The following is a 17244-nucleotide window of genomic DNA, read 5'->3' as shown; positions in this document are numbered from 1 at the left end:
GGGGTGGGGGAGGGGTGGGAGGAGGGAGGAGTTGCAGACCGCACTGGGTGACACTGTCAGAGGAGGTGGCACCAAAATGACTATCTACAAAAATGTCCCTATAGTTAGTTATAACAACAAAAACATTTTTCATAAGCCCAGCTTGCATGTATTAATATACCTACAAGGCTAAAACTCTATGTTGATTTACTTTTTGAACCTTCCAATGTGCTCCAGTCAGAGCTGTCACTATTACCCAATTACAATGACGCTTCAAATTACTTCGTTTTGTCTACACGAGCTATAAGCACGAGCTGTTGTTTCCGTTGCTACTGGTGTTTTTATAGTCGCTGATTTTGTCTAATTTTCTGGTGTTTTAGCTACACTGTTGTGGTAATTAGTATTTGTAAACATATATCGATAACTTTGAGAATGAAGTAGTAATTAACAGAAAAGACAGGGTGATATACAGGAATTACGACTTATGAGTAACATTAGTACAAAAAACACTAAGGGTTCTTCTACATGGTCTGAAGCCGGAGGAGGACTGTGGGGGGAGGGTGACACTATGAGTTACATCACTGGGTGACACTAACCCTAGTGATGCCACTGGCCCAGTGCTTAACCACTGGCACCACCAGGGCACCTTGTGCTTTTAGTTACACCTTGAATATTCCTTTCATTCCTCTTTCCTCAGAATCTAGCACATCCCTCAAGGATCAGTTTCTTCCTGTACTTTTTCCTGATTCATCCCAGTTATGATGCTCTAAATAAACACAGCACTTGATACTAGACCACGAATGGCACTTATAGTTTGCCCTTTATTGCTAGTTTTCTTTTGATGCAGCTCTCCCCAACTAGAATATACATTCTACTGCATAAAAGAGCTACATACAAGAGGTATGAGTTGGCCATCTTTTTATCTCCCTTGCTGTAGGTATTCATTACCGTGCATTGGTTCTCTAAAACAAGCTTCTCTAATAAGTTGGTTGTTGCTGTTGTTACTTGTATCTGATATTGTCCTATTTCACAGTTACGGCTTATGGAAGCACCATATGTAAATTTAGTCAATCTCGGTCAGTTTTAGAAAATTATTAGGTACCTCTTAAGAACTTCATGTTTTTCATTTTTGTTCTCCCCAACCGGAAGACCATCAGGAAGCTGCATAAAGATGAATTGGAAAACTACTATATTAATTGGAGTTCCAAACTAACACTTTTATTCCTAATGTTGAAGTAAAAAACATTTTTGAGTGTGGTTTCATTTATGGTCACTGGATCCTACAAAAATAGACAAGGTATATTGTGGATTGGAAGTGGGCCGCATGCCGTATTTGACAGTCTGTTAAAAAACCAGAATTTGAAAATTGCTGCTGGTGTAGTGGCATAGATGTCTTGATGTCGCTTTGCTTCTTTCCTTAAAAGATGACTGCACTAAACGATGGTTGAATTGTCAGACTCAGTTCTGATGAGGAGTCAGCAATTTGGATGCAACAGGCCATGTTCCCTAACAGTTTCTCTCACTCATCGTCTGCAGAGCTGATAGCAATAAAGCTGGCGTGCCCAGCCTAACAGTGGAATTTATGAGGCTTAATTAGCCGAAAGCGCACACTTGTGCTGGGAAAATAACATTCACCAGAAGATACTGAGGTATTTTTAACCAATTGTAGATCTTTACGTTTATATTGTTCTAAGGAGTAGAGCACCTTCTTCCCATTCCATGGCGTGATACTCTTACACTCTGTAGGTGTGCTTTAGGATTGAGAACAAACCAGAATCCCAAAGTCTCTGCTAACCAGTGATGTTCTTATCACAAAGCCAGAGGCTAGAGTACTCGGGTTAGAGAGGGACTTTGTCCTCAGGTTCTATTCCGATTATTCAGGCTCCCTAAAACGGAGCTCTTAGTCTAACCGGCCTAAACATTAGAGAACTGGGTTGGGTGAGGTAGGACGGAGGAAGCCCACCGTCTAACAACCTGGACAGCTATAGGAGCAAAGTCGCGGCTCGCAACAGCTGACCCAGCGGCGACAGCAGAGCCACCGGCAGCGGCGAAACCAGATCTGCACGGCGGCACCGATCAGCTCAGTCATCCCGCCTCCGCGCTTTGTAACCACAGCCGTGGCCAGGCACGCGACCGACCGCGCCCAGGCCCACCCGGCCTGGCCGCAGGGAGAACCCAGGGAAGAGGCGGCGCGCAGCGGCGGCGGTAGCGGCGCTGACTCAGCTAGATCTCCCTGCGGGTCCCCAGGAGTCGCCGCAGCAACGAGCGCGCGCGGGGCACACGACCACGCCTGCTCCAGCCCCACCGGGCCGCGCCCCTGGCCGCGCGGCGTCACAGAGCGCATGCGTGCCGCGGGGCATGCCGGGAGCGCGCAGTGGCGGCAGCAGCGGCGACGGCAGTAGCAGCGGCTACAGCGGAGACGCGAGCGGGGCGGTCACTGTTTGGGAAGTGGTCTCACTCTTGGGGAAGCTGCTGGGCACCGTTGCCGTCCTGAAGGTCGTTTTGTACCTGCTCCGGGTGTGCTTAGCGATGGCCTGGAAATCCGGCGGCGCCAGCCACTCGGAGCTAATCCACAATCTCCGCAGTAAGTGCCACCTCCGCCCGGCGTGGGGCAACTACGGCAGGCCAGGCCTGGACCAGGTCCCCCTGGGTCGGGCTGGAACCTTCTGTCTAACCCCCCGCGCTTGTCGGAGGGCTTCGGAGCAGGGCTGCACCGGTAGTCTCTAACGGCAAGCGTTTGAGATCACCTCCCCCGAGACCTGTCACTCATCGGCGACGTGGAGGGGAAGGGGAGAGAAATAGCAAAGCATTGCTGTTGGTGGGGCAGGGGCAATTGTCTCCCCGCTGGCTTAGGGGAGGGAGTGCGGCGCAGGTGGCGGGGCTGTCACTCGAGTCCGCAGCCCGCTGTTCGGGGTCTGGCGGGCGAGGGGCGTGCCTTCCCGGTGGGGTGGTGTTGGCGAGGCCGCCTAGAGACTGGGCTGGAGCTGAGGGGGCCCCACCCTCGCCTCCCGCGTTTTCTCACCTTCCTCCGTCTTAATCAACCTCGCTGCAAGCTTTCTGTCTTATTCTGCCTCCCCCGCCCTCCGTTTTTTCCTGTGGAGGGAGATGCCACTGTCTGATACCAGGAAAGGGAGGGAGAATATGAGAGTATTGCCATTGCGGATGGTGGGAGAAATTTCTCGGGCGGCTGCCCAGTGGAAAGGTTCGTAGGGGGCGGAGGAAGAGATAACCGGGGGGTGCTGTTCCTGAGAGACTTGTATTTCAGGAACCTTTAGAGGTCCTGGAACCCCAGCATACGATTGTGTGTGAGGGATACCATATGCTTTAAAAAACCTCGTATGAAAGTTCTTTATACCATTCTCTTTAGTTGTTTTATTCCTTTCTCTGGTGATAATTTTAGGGTAAGATGAATGCTGTGTCACTTTCCTTTTTTAAATTGAAATTTAGTGTCGTCGTCTGTTCTGGAGTCCGGGAGGACCACAGTCCATAATAATCTCATTCTGGTCAGAATTTATAGCACTCTCTTGCCACTAACTTTGTAAATAATCATATTTGCGACGTGGTATTTTTAATTATCATATGTTGATTAGCTTTTCGTGTGTTTTATCTTCCAACTGGATTTGTAACCTTGAAGGCTGGGACCATTAAAGAAAAAGTTTTTTTTTTTAATCCTCTCAAAGAGCTTAATACTCATTTCTGTTCCACAAATGCCAATTAAATTACATATCTGGAACTGTGCTCGGAACACAAAGATAAATAAAATAAGTATCACAGTCTGGCGTATGATTGTACTTAATATAACTTAATATTAGTCATGTAACTTTTTTAAAAACAATACTTAAATTGTGGAAGTTGTGTCTTTAATCTTAAGTAATGAAGAATGTTTAGATTTCAAAATTCTGTCAAGCACTGCCATTGTCCATTTTACGGAAAGATGTTTGATTAGCAGTGGGTGTGATTTAGGTTCCCATGGATGGTGCATATACTCAATATCTTGTATTTTTATAACATTTCTTAACATGATTTATGTGCCTGCTGTTGCAGAGTACACACCTTAAACATTCTATACACGATTGTGATTAAGTAATTTTCCACCAGTAGACACTTGGCTGTGGCAGACATTTGTATTCAGTCAGTATCTTAAGATCTCTCCTTTTTGGGCCAGATTTGTGTTAAGCCAAGACTAGATCTTTTTCCAATGGCTTTATAATCACTTTAATGTATTGCATTACTATTCTTAGCTAAAATTTCTAAGGATGTTTTTCTGTCAGCTAATAAGGAATATTTAACCTACATTGATGTGATGTTGCAGATACGTAGTTTTATATTAGATCTGTGATTCCTAAGAGGAAATTAGAGTACTTATGTTGCTTAAAGGACCCCTGGTGGCGCAGTGGTTAAGTGCTTGACTGCTAACGGAAAGGCCAGCAGTTTGAACCTACCACCTGCTCCTCATGAGAGACATGTGGCAGTCTGTTTCAGTGAAGATACACAGCCTTGGAAACCCTGTGCTGTAGTTCTGCTCTGCCCTATAGGGTCGTTAAGGGTCCCAGTGGACTCCACAGCAATGGGTTTGGTTTGGATGTTGCTTAACCTCTTTTTGTAACACATGTGCAACTTTAGTTTCAACTTCTTGCTGAGGTAATTAAAAAAAAAACCTGTTGCCAGTTGAGTTGATTCTGACTCATAGCAACCCTACAGGGCAGAGTAGAACTGCCCCATAGGGTTTCCAAGGAGCAGCTGGTGGATTCCAACTGCTGACTTTTGGTTAGCAGCCTGAGCCCTTAACCACTGTACTACTAGGGCCCCAATAGGTAATTTTAGATAATAGATTTTTTTTATTAGTTTGGTATAAAAATAATACTTAACCGTGTAAAAATTTCATTCGGCACAAAAATGGAAAGTCTTTCCTCCATAATAATTCTACTGTTGTGTATTTGTAACTTTAAAGGTTTCTAATTGAATCCTTAGAAAAAGATGAAAATGGTTATACTGATATTGAACTGAAAAAGGGATCTGCAAATTAGAAGCAGAAGCACATTATAGTTTTAACGGTTTTTCAAAAGAAATGAAGTCCATAATTGATTTAGTTTTAATGTTATAATAATCTTGATGAAAATATTTACTTAGTTTTTCTTTTGTATTACAAGACATCTTAATAGAAACATAGTTGTGTAATGGCACAGGACCAGTCAGCAGTTTGTTCTGTTATATATAACATGGCACCTAACAACAGCAATATCTTTTTACAGGATATTTTAGACTGTAATGGTTTATTTCTTATTATCTCATACCTTATGTTATGGTGAGGAGCCCTGGTGCCGCAGTGGTTAAGCACTTAGCTACAGAGGGTGGCAGTTTCCCACCCACCCCTCTGCAGGAGAAAGATGTGGTAGTCTGCTTCCTTAGAGATTTACAGCCTTGGAAACCCTATGGGGCAGTTCTATGCTGTCCTGTAGGGTCTCTGTGAGTTGGAATCCACTTTACTGTGATGGGTTTGGGGTTTTTTTTTTTTTTTTTTTTTTTTTGATGCTGTGGTGACAACTGCTCTTTAGTAACTTAGAACAGTGGTTCTAAAATTTGAGCATGCTTCAGAATCTCCAGAATCACCTGGAGATCTTGTTAAGCACAGATTGCTGGGGCCCAAGAGTTTGTATTTCTAACACATTTTAAAGTAATGCTGCTACTGGTCCAGAGACCCCACTTTAAGAAACACTGACTTAGAGAATTGAAAATTGCAAGGTTAAATCTGCCAGTGTTTCCCCTGAATGTTTTATGCTTTAAAAAGAAAGCTTTAAAAAACGTATACAGCAGTCTTGCCCAATAGAACTCTCTGTGATGTTCAGTATATGTGCTGTCCAGTATAGTAGCCACTGGCTACGTGTAGCATTGAGCATTTGAAATGTGGTTAGTACAAGCTAAGGAACTGAATTTTTTAATTTTATTTAATTTTAATTAACTTCATTAAATAGCCATATGTGGCTGGCAGTTACTGTTCTGGACAGTGCAGGTCTATAGAAATGAAAAATACAGTATTTTATAACTGATATGCCTGTGAAACAAACTAGCTTAATTTAAAACATTTGTGAACTTGCCTAATTCAGGGTGCATGATAACCTAAATAGTGTTTCTATTAGACTTTATTTTCTACTTTGATTGAGCTAATTTCAAGTTGTGGTAAAAGTTATGAAAGATGAGGCAGGAGTGAATGAGGTTGAGTTAGAAAAGACACCAACCCCACCCCACCCCACCCAGCAAGGGGTATCTAAATCAGAAAGTTTATGGAATTTTGCCTCCTAACTAATAGACTTCAAATGTTACACTGGCCACTTAAAACAATGCTAACAATTGTTCATTTACCTAGTTTTATTTATTGAAAAAATTCAGTCCGCTGCCCTGATCAGTGATTTCTACATATATTTCCTTTCCATCCTTGATTGTGTCCTTTTGCATATGTAATGTTTATAGGGTTTGTTGAGTCATTCAGTCAACTGATATTTTAGTACTTTCTATGTGCCAGGCACTGGGGATACAGCATTGAACAAAACAAACATCCACTCCCTCCTGTAGCCTACTTCTAATGGGAGCAGACAAAATATGTATTATATCACATGATGGTAAATGCTATGGAGACAAAGTAAGGAAGGAGAATAGGGAGCATGGGGTGGTAGGTTTGCAATTGTAGGGGGGAAGGCCTCATTAAGGTGTCATTTGAGCTAAGATTTGATGGAAGAAGGAAGCAAGCCATGCAGATAAAGCAGGCATGGGAATGAACATTCCAGGCAGAGGAAATAGCAAGTGTTAGATTTGGATTTGGGATGTGGGAGAAAGTTGGAGTCAAGGATATGACACCAAGGTTTTAGGCCTGGGCAATTGGTATGATTTGCCATTTTCTGAATTGGAAATAGTAAGTGAGCGAGGAGCAGGGCTTTTTTTGGGACATGGGAGATCAGGGATTTATTTTGGGGAGTGATGACTTGGAGATGCTTATGAGGCATTCAAATGGAGACCTTTAGTAGGTATTTGAATATGTAAGAATTATGGTAACTTGTAGTTTTTATATCCTTAAAGCATTTAGTTTTGCAAATACATTGAAATTATTTTTTCTATTTAGAACGTCAGTTCTTAGCCACTAGCAGTATAGCTGCTGGAAAGGAATATTAGTCTTAAAATTCTGTTACTTTTGTCATGTGCATTTAAGGGCCAAATGTAACCAGCTAATAAAACCCTAAGAGACTTTTTTCAGCAATTGCGGTCTCACTCAGAATCCAGAAGATACCTTCTCATTTTAACTTATTTCACTTCAGTCGTATGGATACATACTAGCAAGTAAACTTACAGTGCATTGAATAAGATTTAATTTGTGTGATTTCTTGAAATTTTAATATTAATGTGTGTCTATTTAAGTTTAAATTAATTAAAATTAAAATAAAAAATTCAGTTCCTCAGTCACACTAGCCATGTTTCAAGAGCTCAATAGCCATACGAGGCTAGTGGCTACCCTGTTGGACAGCACAGACAGAACTTTCCTTCATCACAGAAAGTTCTGTTGGACAGCTTTAGATCCAGATGCCAGGTTGTATTACATTCTATTTCCTGTGATCTTAAGCTGTAGGTAAGGGAAAGGTTCCATTGTGTTGCTCCAAATATTTTTATTAGTATAGCATGTAGTTCTGGCCAACTTGTTTAAGAGCGGCAGTGAAAAACCAAAGATTGTCAGACAAGGGTGATCAGGATGCCAAGCGGGTCGACATTTTATATGGTCATCATTTGAAGGGATTGCATTTGTTTGGTTTGGCAAAGAGAAGCCTTAAGGGAGCAATGATGTTTAAATATTTGAAGAAATGTCATGTAGTAGAGGGTCACACCAGGACAAATGGGAGGCAGATTTTGGCTCATTGTAAGGAAGTACTCACAAAGCTGTCCTAACAAAGATTTGGCTTTGAAAAATAGTGCTTCTGTTACTTAATATGTTGAAGCAAAAAATGGTTGACCGTTTCACTGTAAGAGATATTGTAGAAGAGATTTTGTCATCAGATTTGAGTGTATACTAGATCTCTAAAGATCCTTCCAGATCCAAAATTCTGTACTTTTTAATAGCACTGTAGATTGCACAGAATCACTTGTGTGTGTGTTTTAGAAGAGCCACTGAAGTTATAATTTGATTTACCTATATTTTAGAGTTTTGCATAACATTTTAGTTTGTCAGAGATGTGAAGAGACCAAAGGAACATACACTTCTCCTTATCTTTGAGAAATAACATAAAAACGAACTGTTAATTTGATGTATCTATTAAGAAGTACTTAGCTGGTGTGCTTTATCATAACTTGCCATCACATAAAATTCTTTTTTGATTATAGTAGGAGCTTAAAACTAATCCCTTTCAGACTTTCTGTACTGAGAACGTTTCAAGCTCTACTTACCATCTAATATGCCTAATCATTCTGGGTGGGAAGTAAAAGGTAAAAGTTTTGTTTTTTTCTTATTGTTTTCCCTGGTTTAGTGACAGTTAAGAAGGAATACAGGGTAGGTGATTAACAATGTTCAAGTCATATAAACTAATATGATAAGGTAATATTTCTTTTATTGAAATATAACTTTGAAACAAGTTTAGAGAAAGTTTATTTATGACTTGGAATCCACCTGCAGCTTGTTTTCTTGCCTGTATTTTCAGTAGTTGATACCAACACAGGCCCTGTCTTTTTTGTTTCTGCCAGGGTTCCTCCAATTCTTCTTCTGTCCTCTCAGATCAAAAATCTCGGAATGATTGTTGATTCTTTCAGACTGTCATCAAATTAACCCAGTAGTTCTCACAAATGGCTTTCCTAGTCATCCCTTTCGCTGTATTTTCGTTGATTCTATCCTAGCCTAGGTCGTTAATGTGAACTTTTAAGTGATGTGTCTGGTGCCTAATTGGTCATCAGACTTTCAGTTTCCCTCCCCTCAGATCCATTTTATTATTACACTGATTTTCCTGGTGTGCTGCTTTTGGTTCTATAGCTTTTCTGCTCAGGAGTCTAAAATGGCCTCCTATTGCATACTGTATCAAGTGTAAATGCTTGATTAGCTTTCAGGCCCCTTTAGGGTCTTATACAACGTACCAATGATTGTGAAGATGGTGCAGGACCTGGCAACATGTCGTTCTGTTATTCATAAGGTTGCTGTGAGGGGGAGCTCACTTGACAGCACCTAACAACAACAACAACCTCCTCACGTTTTACAACCCTGTTCTTCAGACTGATCTCATTTTCCTCCTTAAATGCCTGTGTATTAGGATGCATGTTTGTCTCATGTAACAAAAGACCAAAATAATGATGGCTTAAACAAAATAAAGGTCCCTCCTGTCGCAATCCAAGTGTAAGCAGCTCAGGGCTAATATGGTAGGCCCCTCTCCTGTTGGTCTGCTCTCCCTAAAGTCTTTCCCTCATCTGCAAGGTTGAAGATAGTTTACCTTCACCATTTCCATATTCCACCTAGCAGGGAGGAAAACGAGGAAAGAGGAATACTCATTCCCTTCAGTGTCATGACCTGCAATTTCTGTACATAATTTCTGAACATGTTTCAGCCACAAGAACTACATGTAACTACACATAACTACAGGGATTCTAGAGAATGCACCCAATACAATTTTATTACTATGGAAGAAAAGGAGTCCCATCCACATCTTGCTATTTGGATAACTAAAAACCTACTGCCATCAAGTTGATTCCAACTCATAGTGATCCTTAGGACAGAGTAGAACTGCCCCATAGGGTTTCCAAAGCTGTAAATCTTTATGGAAGCAGACTGCCACATCTTTCTCCCAAGGAGTGACTGGTGGATTCCAACTGCCAATCTTTCGGTTAGCAGCCGAGTGCTTTAACCACTGAGCCATCAGGGCTACTTGCTATTTGGATATATACATATATATGTATGTGTGTGTGTGTGTATGATAATGATAAAGTAAGGAAAATTAAAAAGATTACTTTTTAGTTAAGTAATATATGTACATGGTTAAAAGATAAAATAGTACAGAAAGGCTTACAATGAAAAACAACAGCAGCCTGCCCCATCCCGCCCCATCCGCTGGCTCATTGCCTAAAGTGAACTACTTTTAACTATGTTTCTGATTTGTTTTTTCTTTTTTTTCTGGTGATTAAATCATATGCTTCACAGCCATTTCTTGTTTTATCAACTTTAGATATCTTCTACTGGCCTCCTGCCAAGACAGTTGAGAATTTATACATTACAGACCTACTCCCTCTGCCCCCTAGAGTTTATCATAATTTTTGGTTCCTCTTTTGTGGTTACTTCTGTAACTTTGAGTAATATACTTAAACCTCTATTTCTTGTTCTGTAACCTATAAACTGACGTCACCTGCTAATCCCCCCACTTTGTAAACGAGGGTATTAGGGAGCTCCCTCTTACATTTCTCAGCTTATCAGCAGTTCTTTTATATTGTCAAAGTTGAAAACATTTACACTTGGTTCAGAGCAGTAAATAACTCTTCTCTACTTTATTTGTTGATTTTAAAAGTTGAAAATCAATAGCCAGCATTAATAGTTACGACTCTGTCAATACTTTGCAGAGCTTTGTAGGGTGCTGTGCTGTTACTTTCTGCTCTTTATTTCCAATACCACAGATCCCTCTACTGTTGAAGAGGATAGTCAAATGTTTTTTTCTTTTTTACACTTCATCAGTTGCTTAAAATCATGCTGTATTGTAGTCTTCATATTTAAATTCTGACTGTAGCATTTTTGCCCCCTGGAATTTGACTTGTCTGCCTCTGCAATGCCGTCTCCAATTCCCTTCAAGCTCTTTATTGTCTGGCCTTGTCATGGATTGAATTATGTTCCCCAAAAAATATGTGCATCAACTTGGCTGGGTCCATTTTGTGAATCTGATGTGTTTCCTTATGTGTTGTAAACTCTGTCACTATGATGAGGTTGTATGTGATTTCCTTATGTGTTGTAAACTCTATCACTATGATGAGGTTATATGTGATTTCTTTATTTTTTGTAAACTCTATCACTATGATGAGGTTATATGTGATTTCCTTATGTGTTGTAAACTCTATCACTATGATGAGGTTATACTGATGAGGTCTATAAGATTGAATAGTGTCTTAAGCCAATCTCTTTTGAGATATAAAAGAGAGAAGTGAGCAGAGGCACCTGGGAACCTCATACCACCAAGAAAGCAGTGCCGGGAGCAGAACGCATCCTTTGGACCTGAGATTCCTGTGCTGAGGTGCTGCCAGACCAAAGGAAGACGGATGCATCACAGGGACCTTTCTCCAGAGCTGACATAGAAAGCCTTCCCCTGGAGCTGATGCCTTGAATTTGGACTTGTAGCCTACTGGACTGTGAGAGAATAAACTTCTCTTTGTTAAAGCCATCCACTTGTGGTATTTCCATTATAGCAGCACTAGAGGCCTATAGCTTGAATTCTGTTGCATTCTCTTTTTTGAATCCTACTAACTTATTTGGATCAATTGCTTATTTGGACCAACATTAGCCATTATTATAATTATATTTTGATATATATATTGATCATATATATATATATAAAATAATTATTTAATTAGGGTCCTTGGATCCTAGGGCTGCAAGACATTTGGGGATAGGTGGTTATCAGTCTGTTTTCACTATTTTAGAAATCCTAATGGTAATTGCATGTTTATCCATAATTAAGCTACACAGGCTAAGTAAAATATTAAATTACTTCGCTGTTTGCTAGAAATATTTCAGGGTACTGGCAGTTATACATGTCATAAATTACCAAAAATGGGAAAATAATAACTTAGTAAATGTAGCTTGGTTTAGGCATCTCTCAAAACAGTGTTCTGGGCAAAATAAATTAACAGCAATGACCGTTTGGTGAAAATGTTTGAAACCACCTAATAATGGCCTAGTAAAGCTTTATCCTGAGCCTCGATGTCTTCAGCTTTTAAAATAAATGATGGTCACGTGCTATGAAAAACAATTTAGAGGTTTTTAGTAAATTTTTAGTAAAAAGTTTTACTTTACTAAAAACTTCAGTAAAGTAAAAAAAACAAACCTGTAGTGGAAGAAAGCAGCCCATGAAACTCACATGAGTTTGTTGTTGTTGTTAAGTGCTATTGAGTTGGTTCCGACTCATAGCAACCCTATGTACAACACAACAAAACGCTGCCAGGTCCTGCCCCATCCTCACAATTGTTGCTGTGTTTGAACTCACTGTTGCTGTGTCAGTCCCTCTGAGGGTCTTCCTCTTTTTTGCTGACCCTCTGCTTTACCAAGCATGATGTCCTTCTCCAGGCACTGGTCCCTCCTGATAACATGTCCAAAGTACGTGAGATGGTCTTAACCATCCTCGCTTCTAAAGGAGCATTCTGTCTGTATTTCTTCCAAGACAGATTTATTCATTCTTCAGGCAATCCATGGTATATTCAGTATTATTTGCCAACACCATAGTTCAAAGGCATCAATTATTCATGTCCAGCTTTCACATGCATATGAGGTAATTGAAAATACCATGGCTTGTGTCAGGTGTACCTTAGTCCTCAAAGTGGCATCTTTGTTTTTTAACACTTTAAGGAGTTCTTTTGCAGCATATTTGCCCAATGCAATATGTCATTTGATTTCTTGATTGTTACCTTCGCATAGTCAATGAAACATAGGTAAACATTTTTCTGATACTCTTCTGCTTTCAGCCAGGATCCATCGGATATCAGCAGTGGTATCCCTTGTTCCATGTCCTCTTCTGAATCCTGCTTGAATTTCTGGCAGTTCCCTGTTGATGTACTGCTGCAGCCGTTTTGGAATTATCTTCCCAAAATTTTGCTTGCCTGTGATATTAACGATATTATTTGATAATTTCCACATTCTTTTGGATCACCTTTCTTGGAATGCGCACAAATATGGATCTCTTTCAATCAGTTGGCCAGGTAGCTGTCTTCCAAATTTCTTGGCATAGGCGAGTGAGCGCTTCCAGCATTGCGTCTGTTTGTTCAAACATCTCAATTGGTATTCCATCAACTCCTGGAGGCTTGTTTTTTGCCAATGCCTTCAGTACACTTGTCCTTCTTCCTTCAGTACCGTTGGTTCTTGATCATATACTACCTCCTAAAATGGTTGAACATCAACCATTTCTTTTTATTCCTTCTATCTTCTTTTGATGCTTCCTGTGTCATTCAGTATTTTGCCCATAGAATCCGTCAGTATTGCAACTTGAGGCGTGAATTTTCTCTTCAGTTCTTTCAGCTTGAGAAATGCCGAGCATGTTCTTCGCCACATGAGTTTAATAGAAGTATATATCTTAAGGGAGAGAGAATTTAAATTTTCACCCCAGATGTACTGAATCAGAATCTACAGTTTAATCAAGATCCCCAGGTGATTCTTATGTATGATAAATTTTGAGAACTACTGCTCTACTAGTGGTTCTCAAAACTCGTCCCTAATCAGCAGCATTAGCATCTTCTGGGAACTTGTTAGAAATGCAAATTATCAGCAGGGGTTTGAACTGGAGTGAGCTGGTTCAAAGACCTGCCCAAAACCATCCTCAGGTTCAATAATTCACTGGAAGGACTCACAGAACTCACCGAAAGCTATTATACTCATGAGTACAGTTTATTACAGGGAAAGGATACAGATTAAAATCAGCGAAGGTCAGAGTTGAGGAGAAGTACCAAACTCAGCTTCTGTTTTCCTCTCCCCATGGAATCAGGACACATTACTCTCCTAGTATTGAAGGGTGACACTATGCATGGAGTATTGCTGATCAGAGAAACTCACCTGAGCCTTGGTGTTCAGAGTTCTTATTGAGGCTCTATAGTGTAGGCATGATTGATTACTCATGTGGTTGAACTCAGTCCCCAGGTCAGCTGATACCACATGATCAAAGCCTCCACCCTAAGTCTCATCTGACTTGGCCCAAGATCTTTACCCTAAATTGTATTGTTACTGATGTGGCCCACGGCGACCAGACAAACAAAGATATTCCTATGAAGCCCAACATAGGTTACCTCCCAGAAGCCAAGGGCAAAGGCCTTATCTCTCTTTGGATGAGGCCACATTCTTTACTACACAGTTTTTAAAACTAATGAATAAGTGGAAGTATTGAGTAAGGCTACTTAACCTGAAAACAAAAATTCTCACAACTGGACCGATAAGCAACATCATGATAAATGGAGAAAAGATTGAAGTTGTCAAGGATTTCATTTTACTTGGATCCACAATCTGTGCCCATGGAAGCGGCAGTCAGGAGATCAAAAGATGCATTGCAGTGGACAAATCTGCTGCAAAAGACCTCTTTAAAGTGTTAAAAAGCAAAGATGCGCCTGACCCAAGCCATAGTGTTTTCGGTCGCCTCATATGCATGTGAAAGCTGGACAATGAATAAGGAAGACCAAAGAAGAATTGATGCCTTTGCATTATGGTGTTGGCGAAGAATACTGAATATATCATGGACTGCCAGAAGAATGAACAAATCTGTCTTGGAAGAAGTACAGCCAGAATGCTCATTAGAGGCAAGGATGGCGAGACTTCATCTCACATACTTTGGACATGTTATCAGGAGGGACCAGTCCCTAGAGAAGGACGGTGTCTTAGTCATCCATCTAGTGTTGCTATAACGAAAATACCACAAGTGGATGGCTTTAACAAGGAGAAATTTATTCTCTGACAGTCTAGGAGCCTAAAAATCCAACTTTAGGGTGTCGGCTCCAGGGGAAGGCTTTCTCTCTCTGTCGGCTCTGGGGAAAGGTCCTTGTCATCAGTCTTCCCTGGTCGAGGAGCTTCTCAGCACAGGGATCCCAGGTCCAGAGGACATGCTATTCTCCTGGCTCTTGTTTCTTGGTGGTATGAGGTCCCCACATCTCTCTGCTTGCGTCTCATATCTCAAAAGAGATTGATTCAAGGTACAATCTAATCTTGTAGATTGAGTCCTGCCTCATTAACATAACTGCCTCTAATCCTGCCTCATTAACATCAGAGAGGTAGTATTTACAACACATAGGAAAATTATATCATATGACAAAATGGTGGACAATCACAGAATACCTGGGAATCATGGCCTAGCCACTTAGACACACATTTTTGGGGGACACAATTCAATCCATAACAGACATCATGCTTGGTAAAATAGAGGGTCAGCGAAAAACAGGAGGGCTCTCAACGAGATGAATTGACACAGTGGCTGCAACAATGGGCTTGAGCATAACAACAATTGTGAGGATGGTGCAGGACCGGGCAGTGTTTGCTTCTTTTGTATAGGGTCGCTATGAGTCAGAACCGACTCGACGGCACCTAACAACAACAACACTTAACCTGAAAAAGATAAGGCTTGGGGTGGTTATGATATGTCTTAAGATGTACAAAAAAGATTGGCTAGGTATAAAATTCAGTATATTCTTTGTGGTTTCAGAGAGTAGTGGTTCACACAAGTGAGTTATAAAGAAGGAAATTTTATCATAATACAGGGAAGTTTTCTGATAATTAGAGTGTTCTGAATATGGAAAAGGCTCTTCTTTGAGGTAGTAAAAACTCCATCAGGGAACTCTTTAATTTCTAGAGAAGTTAGACTTCATGTCTCAAGCCAGCTTGTGGTCTTGAGATTGTTCTGTGAATCACCCCTCTGGAATTTGAATCAATTTCAGGACAAATAAACTACTCAAGAATTATTTTGAGGAATGAACTAGTAGAAGTCACTGAGCTGTTTGACTGTGATAGTAGCAATACAGTGATCAGTAGGCATCTTAGTACACATTTCAATTTGAATGGCCCTTTCCCTTACTTGCTGTGTAACCTTGGGCAGCTTGGTTTCTCTGAACCTCAATTTCATCATCTGTAAAATAGAGATAATGATAAACCAGAAACAAACAAATGAGTTACTGTTGAGTTGATTTCAACTCACGTGACCCCATGTGAGCAAAGTAGAAGTGAGCTCCATAAGGTTTCCAAGACTAACTTTTTGGAAGCCAATTGCCAGGCCTTTCTTCCCAGACACCTCTGGGTGGGTTCGTCAGCCTTGTAGCTAGTAGTCGAGTGCTTAACCATTGTGCCACCCAGGTACTCCTGGAGATAATAATAGTGCCTATTTTATAGGATTCTTAGAGACAACATAAGATTGTTCCATAGAATTAGAAGAGATGATATGTGTAAAGTGCTTAGGACTGTGTCTGGAACTTGGTAAATTTTCACAAAATATTTTATTATTACTCTGGTTTAAAATTTTTAAAAAAATACTTTCACTGTTTTATTTTAATAACCTTTTCAGGTAGCTTGCCTAAGCTTTTTTGTGTAGAAATAATATTTTCTATTTGGGTTAATTTATCTAAAATTTATAATCATTCTAAAATAGAAAAGGCATGAAAGTTCGTCTTTGCCAGCCTGTGACTATTTACAATGTTTCTTTCTCTATTTGGTGTGCCATGTTTGCTAATTTTTAAAAATAAAGTACTTTTGGTATTTGGAAGGTTTCTAGTTATATCTTTTATAATACCCTTAATCCATCTTTTTCTTATCTTTTTACTATCTGGTCTGTCAGTTTTAAATGATATCCTTTGATTTCTCTTATTGTGTATACAACAGTCAAAGATCTTATTCTACTCCCCTCTCCCTTTTTTTCTCGTTTCTCCTCCCATTGTTTTTAGTTGCATTCTTTCTTTGTCAGAACATACAACGTTTAAACTTGCTTTTATACCTATGTCCCCACAGTTATTTTAGTCTTTGCTCTACAATAAGACATATGTTCTTTGCTTATGTATCCATGGTTATCTGTTGGTTGGATGAAGTACATCCTCTAGATGATTCCTCAGAAGGAGCTGTGTGTATAGTATCCCCTGATTTCTTGCACATTCAATACTTTATAGCCTTGATATTTGAAGGATAGCTTGGCTGGGTATAAAATTCTTGGCTTATACTTTAAAAAAATTAGCCTTATTGTGGTATAATTTACATAAAACAAAATTCACTAATTTTAAGCATGCAGTTTGAAAATTTGAACAAACATATGCGTAACCAAAGCATATATATTTGTGTAACCAACACCCTCATCATGATATAGAACAAGGGTCAGCAAACTACAGCCCACAGGCCAAATTTGGCCTGTCACATGTTTTTGTAAATAAAGTTTTATTAGAACACAGCTGTCTTAGTCATCTAGTGCTGCTCTAACAGAAGTACCACAAGTGGATGGTTTTAACAGAGAGAAATTGATTGTCTTCACAGTCCAGTAGGCTACAAGTCCAAATTCAGGGCACCAGCTCCAGGAAAAGGCTCTCTCTCTGCCGGCTCTGGAGAAA

General features: G+C 40.3%; 1 protein-coding gene across 4 annotated transcripts in view; it reads left to right on the top strand.

The window, feature by feature from the left end:
* Nucleotides 1–2310: 2310 nt before the first annotated feature.
* PCMT1 (protein-L-isoaspartate (D-aspartate) O-methyltransferase) overlaps nucleotides 2311–17244 on the top strand; it is a 49528-nt gene continuing 34594 nt past the window's right edge. For all 4 annotated transcript variants that reach the window (XM_004368832.1, XM_004368834.1, XM_004368830.1 and 1 more), the window contains exon 1: nucleotides 2311–2563. In XM_004368832.1, coding sequence (XP_004368889.1) covers nucleotides 2338–2563 — 226 coding nt within the window. In that variant the 5' untranslated portion in view covers nucleotides 2311–2337. The remainder of the gene's footprint in view (nucleotides 2564–17244) is intronic.

Source organism: Trichechus manatus, unplaced genomic scaffold (assembly GCF_000243295.1).
Source record: "Trichechus manatus latirostris isolate Lorelei unplaced genomic scaffold, TriManLat1.0 scaffold00002, whole genome shotgun sequence".
NCBI classification, from domain to species: domain Eukaryota; kingdom Metazoa; phylum Chordata; class Mammalia; order Sirenia; family Trichechidae; genus Trichechus; species Trichechus manatus.
Note: the sequence above shows the minus strand (reverse complement) of the source record. Positions and strands in the feature narration are given on the sequence as shown.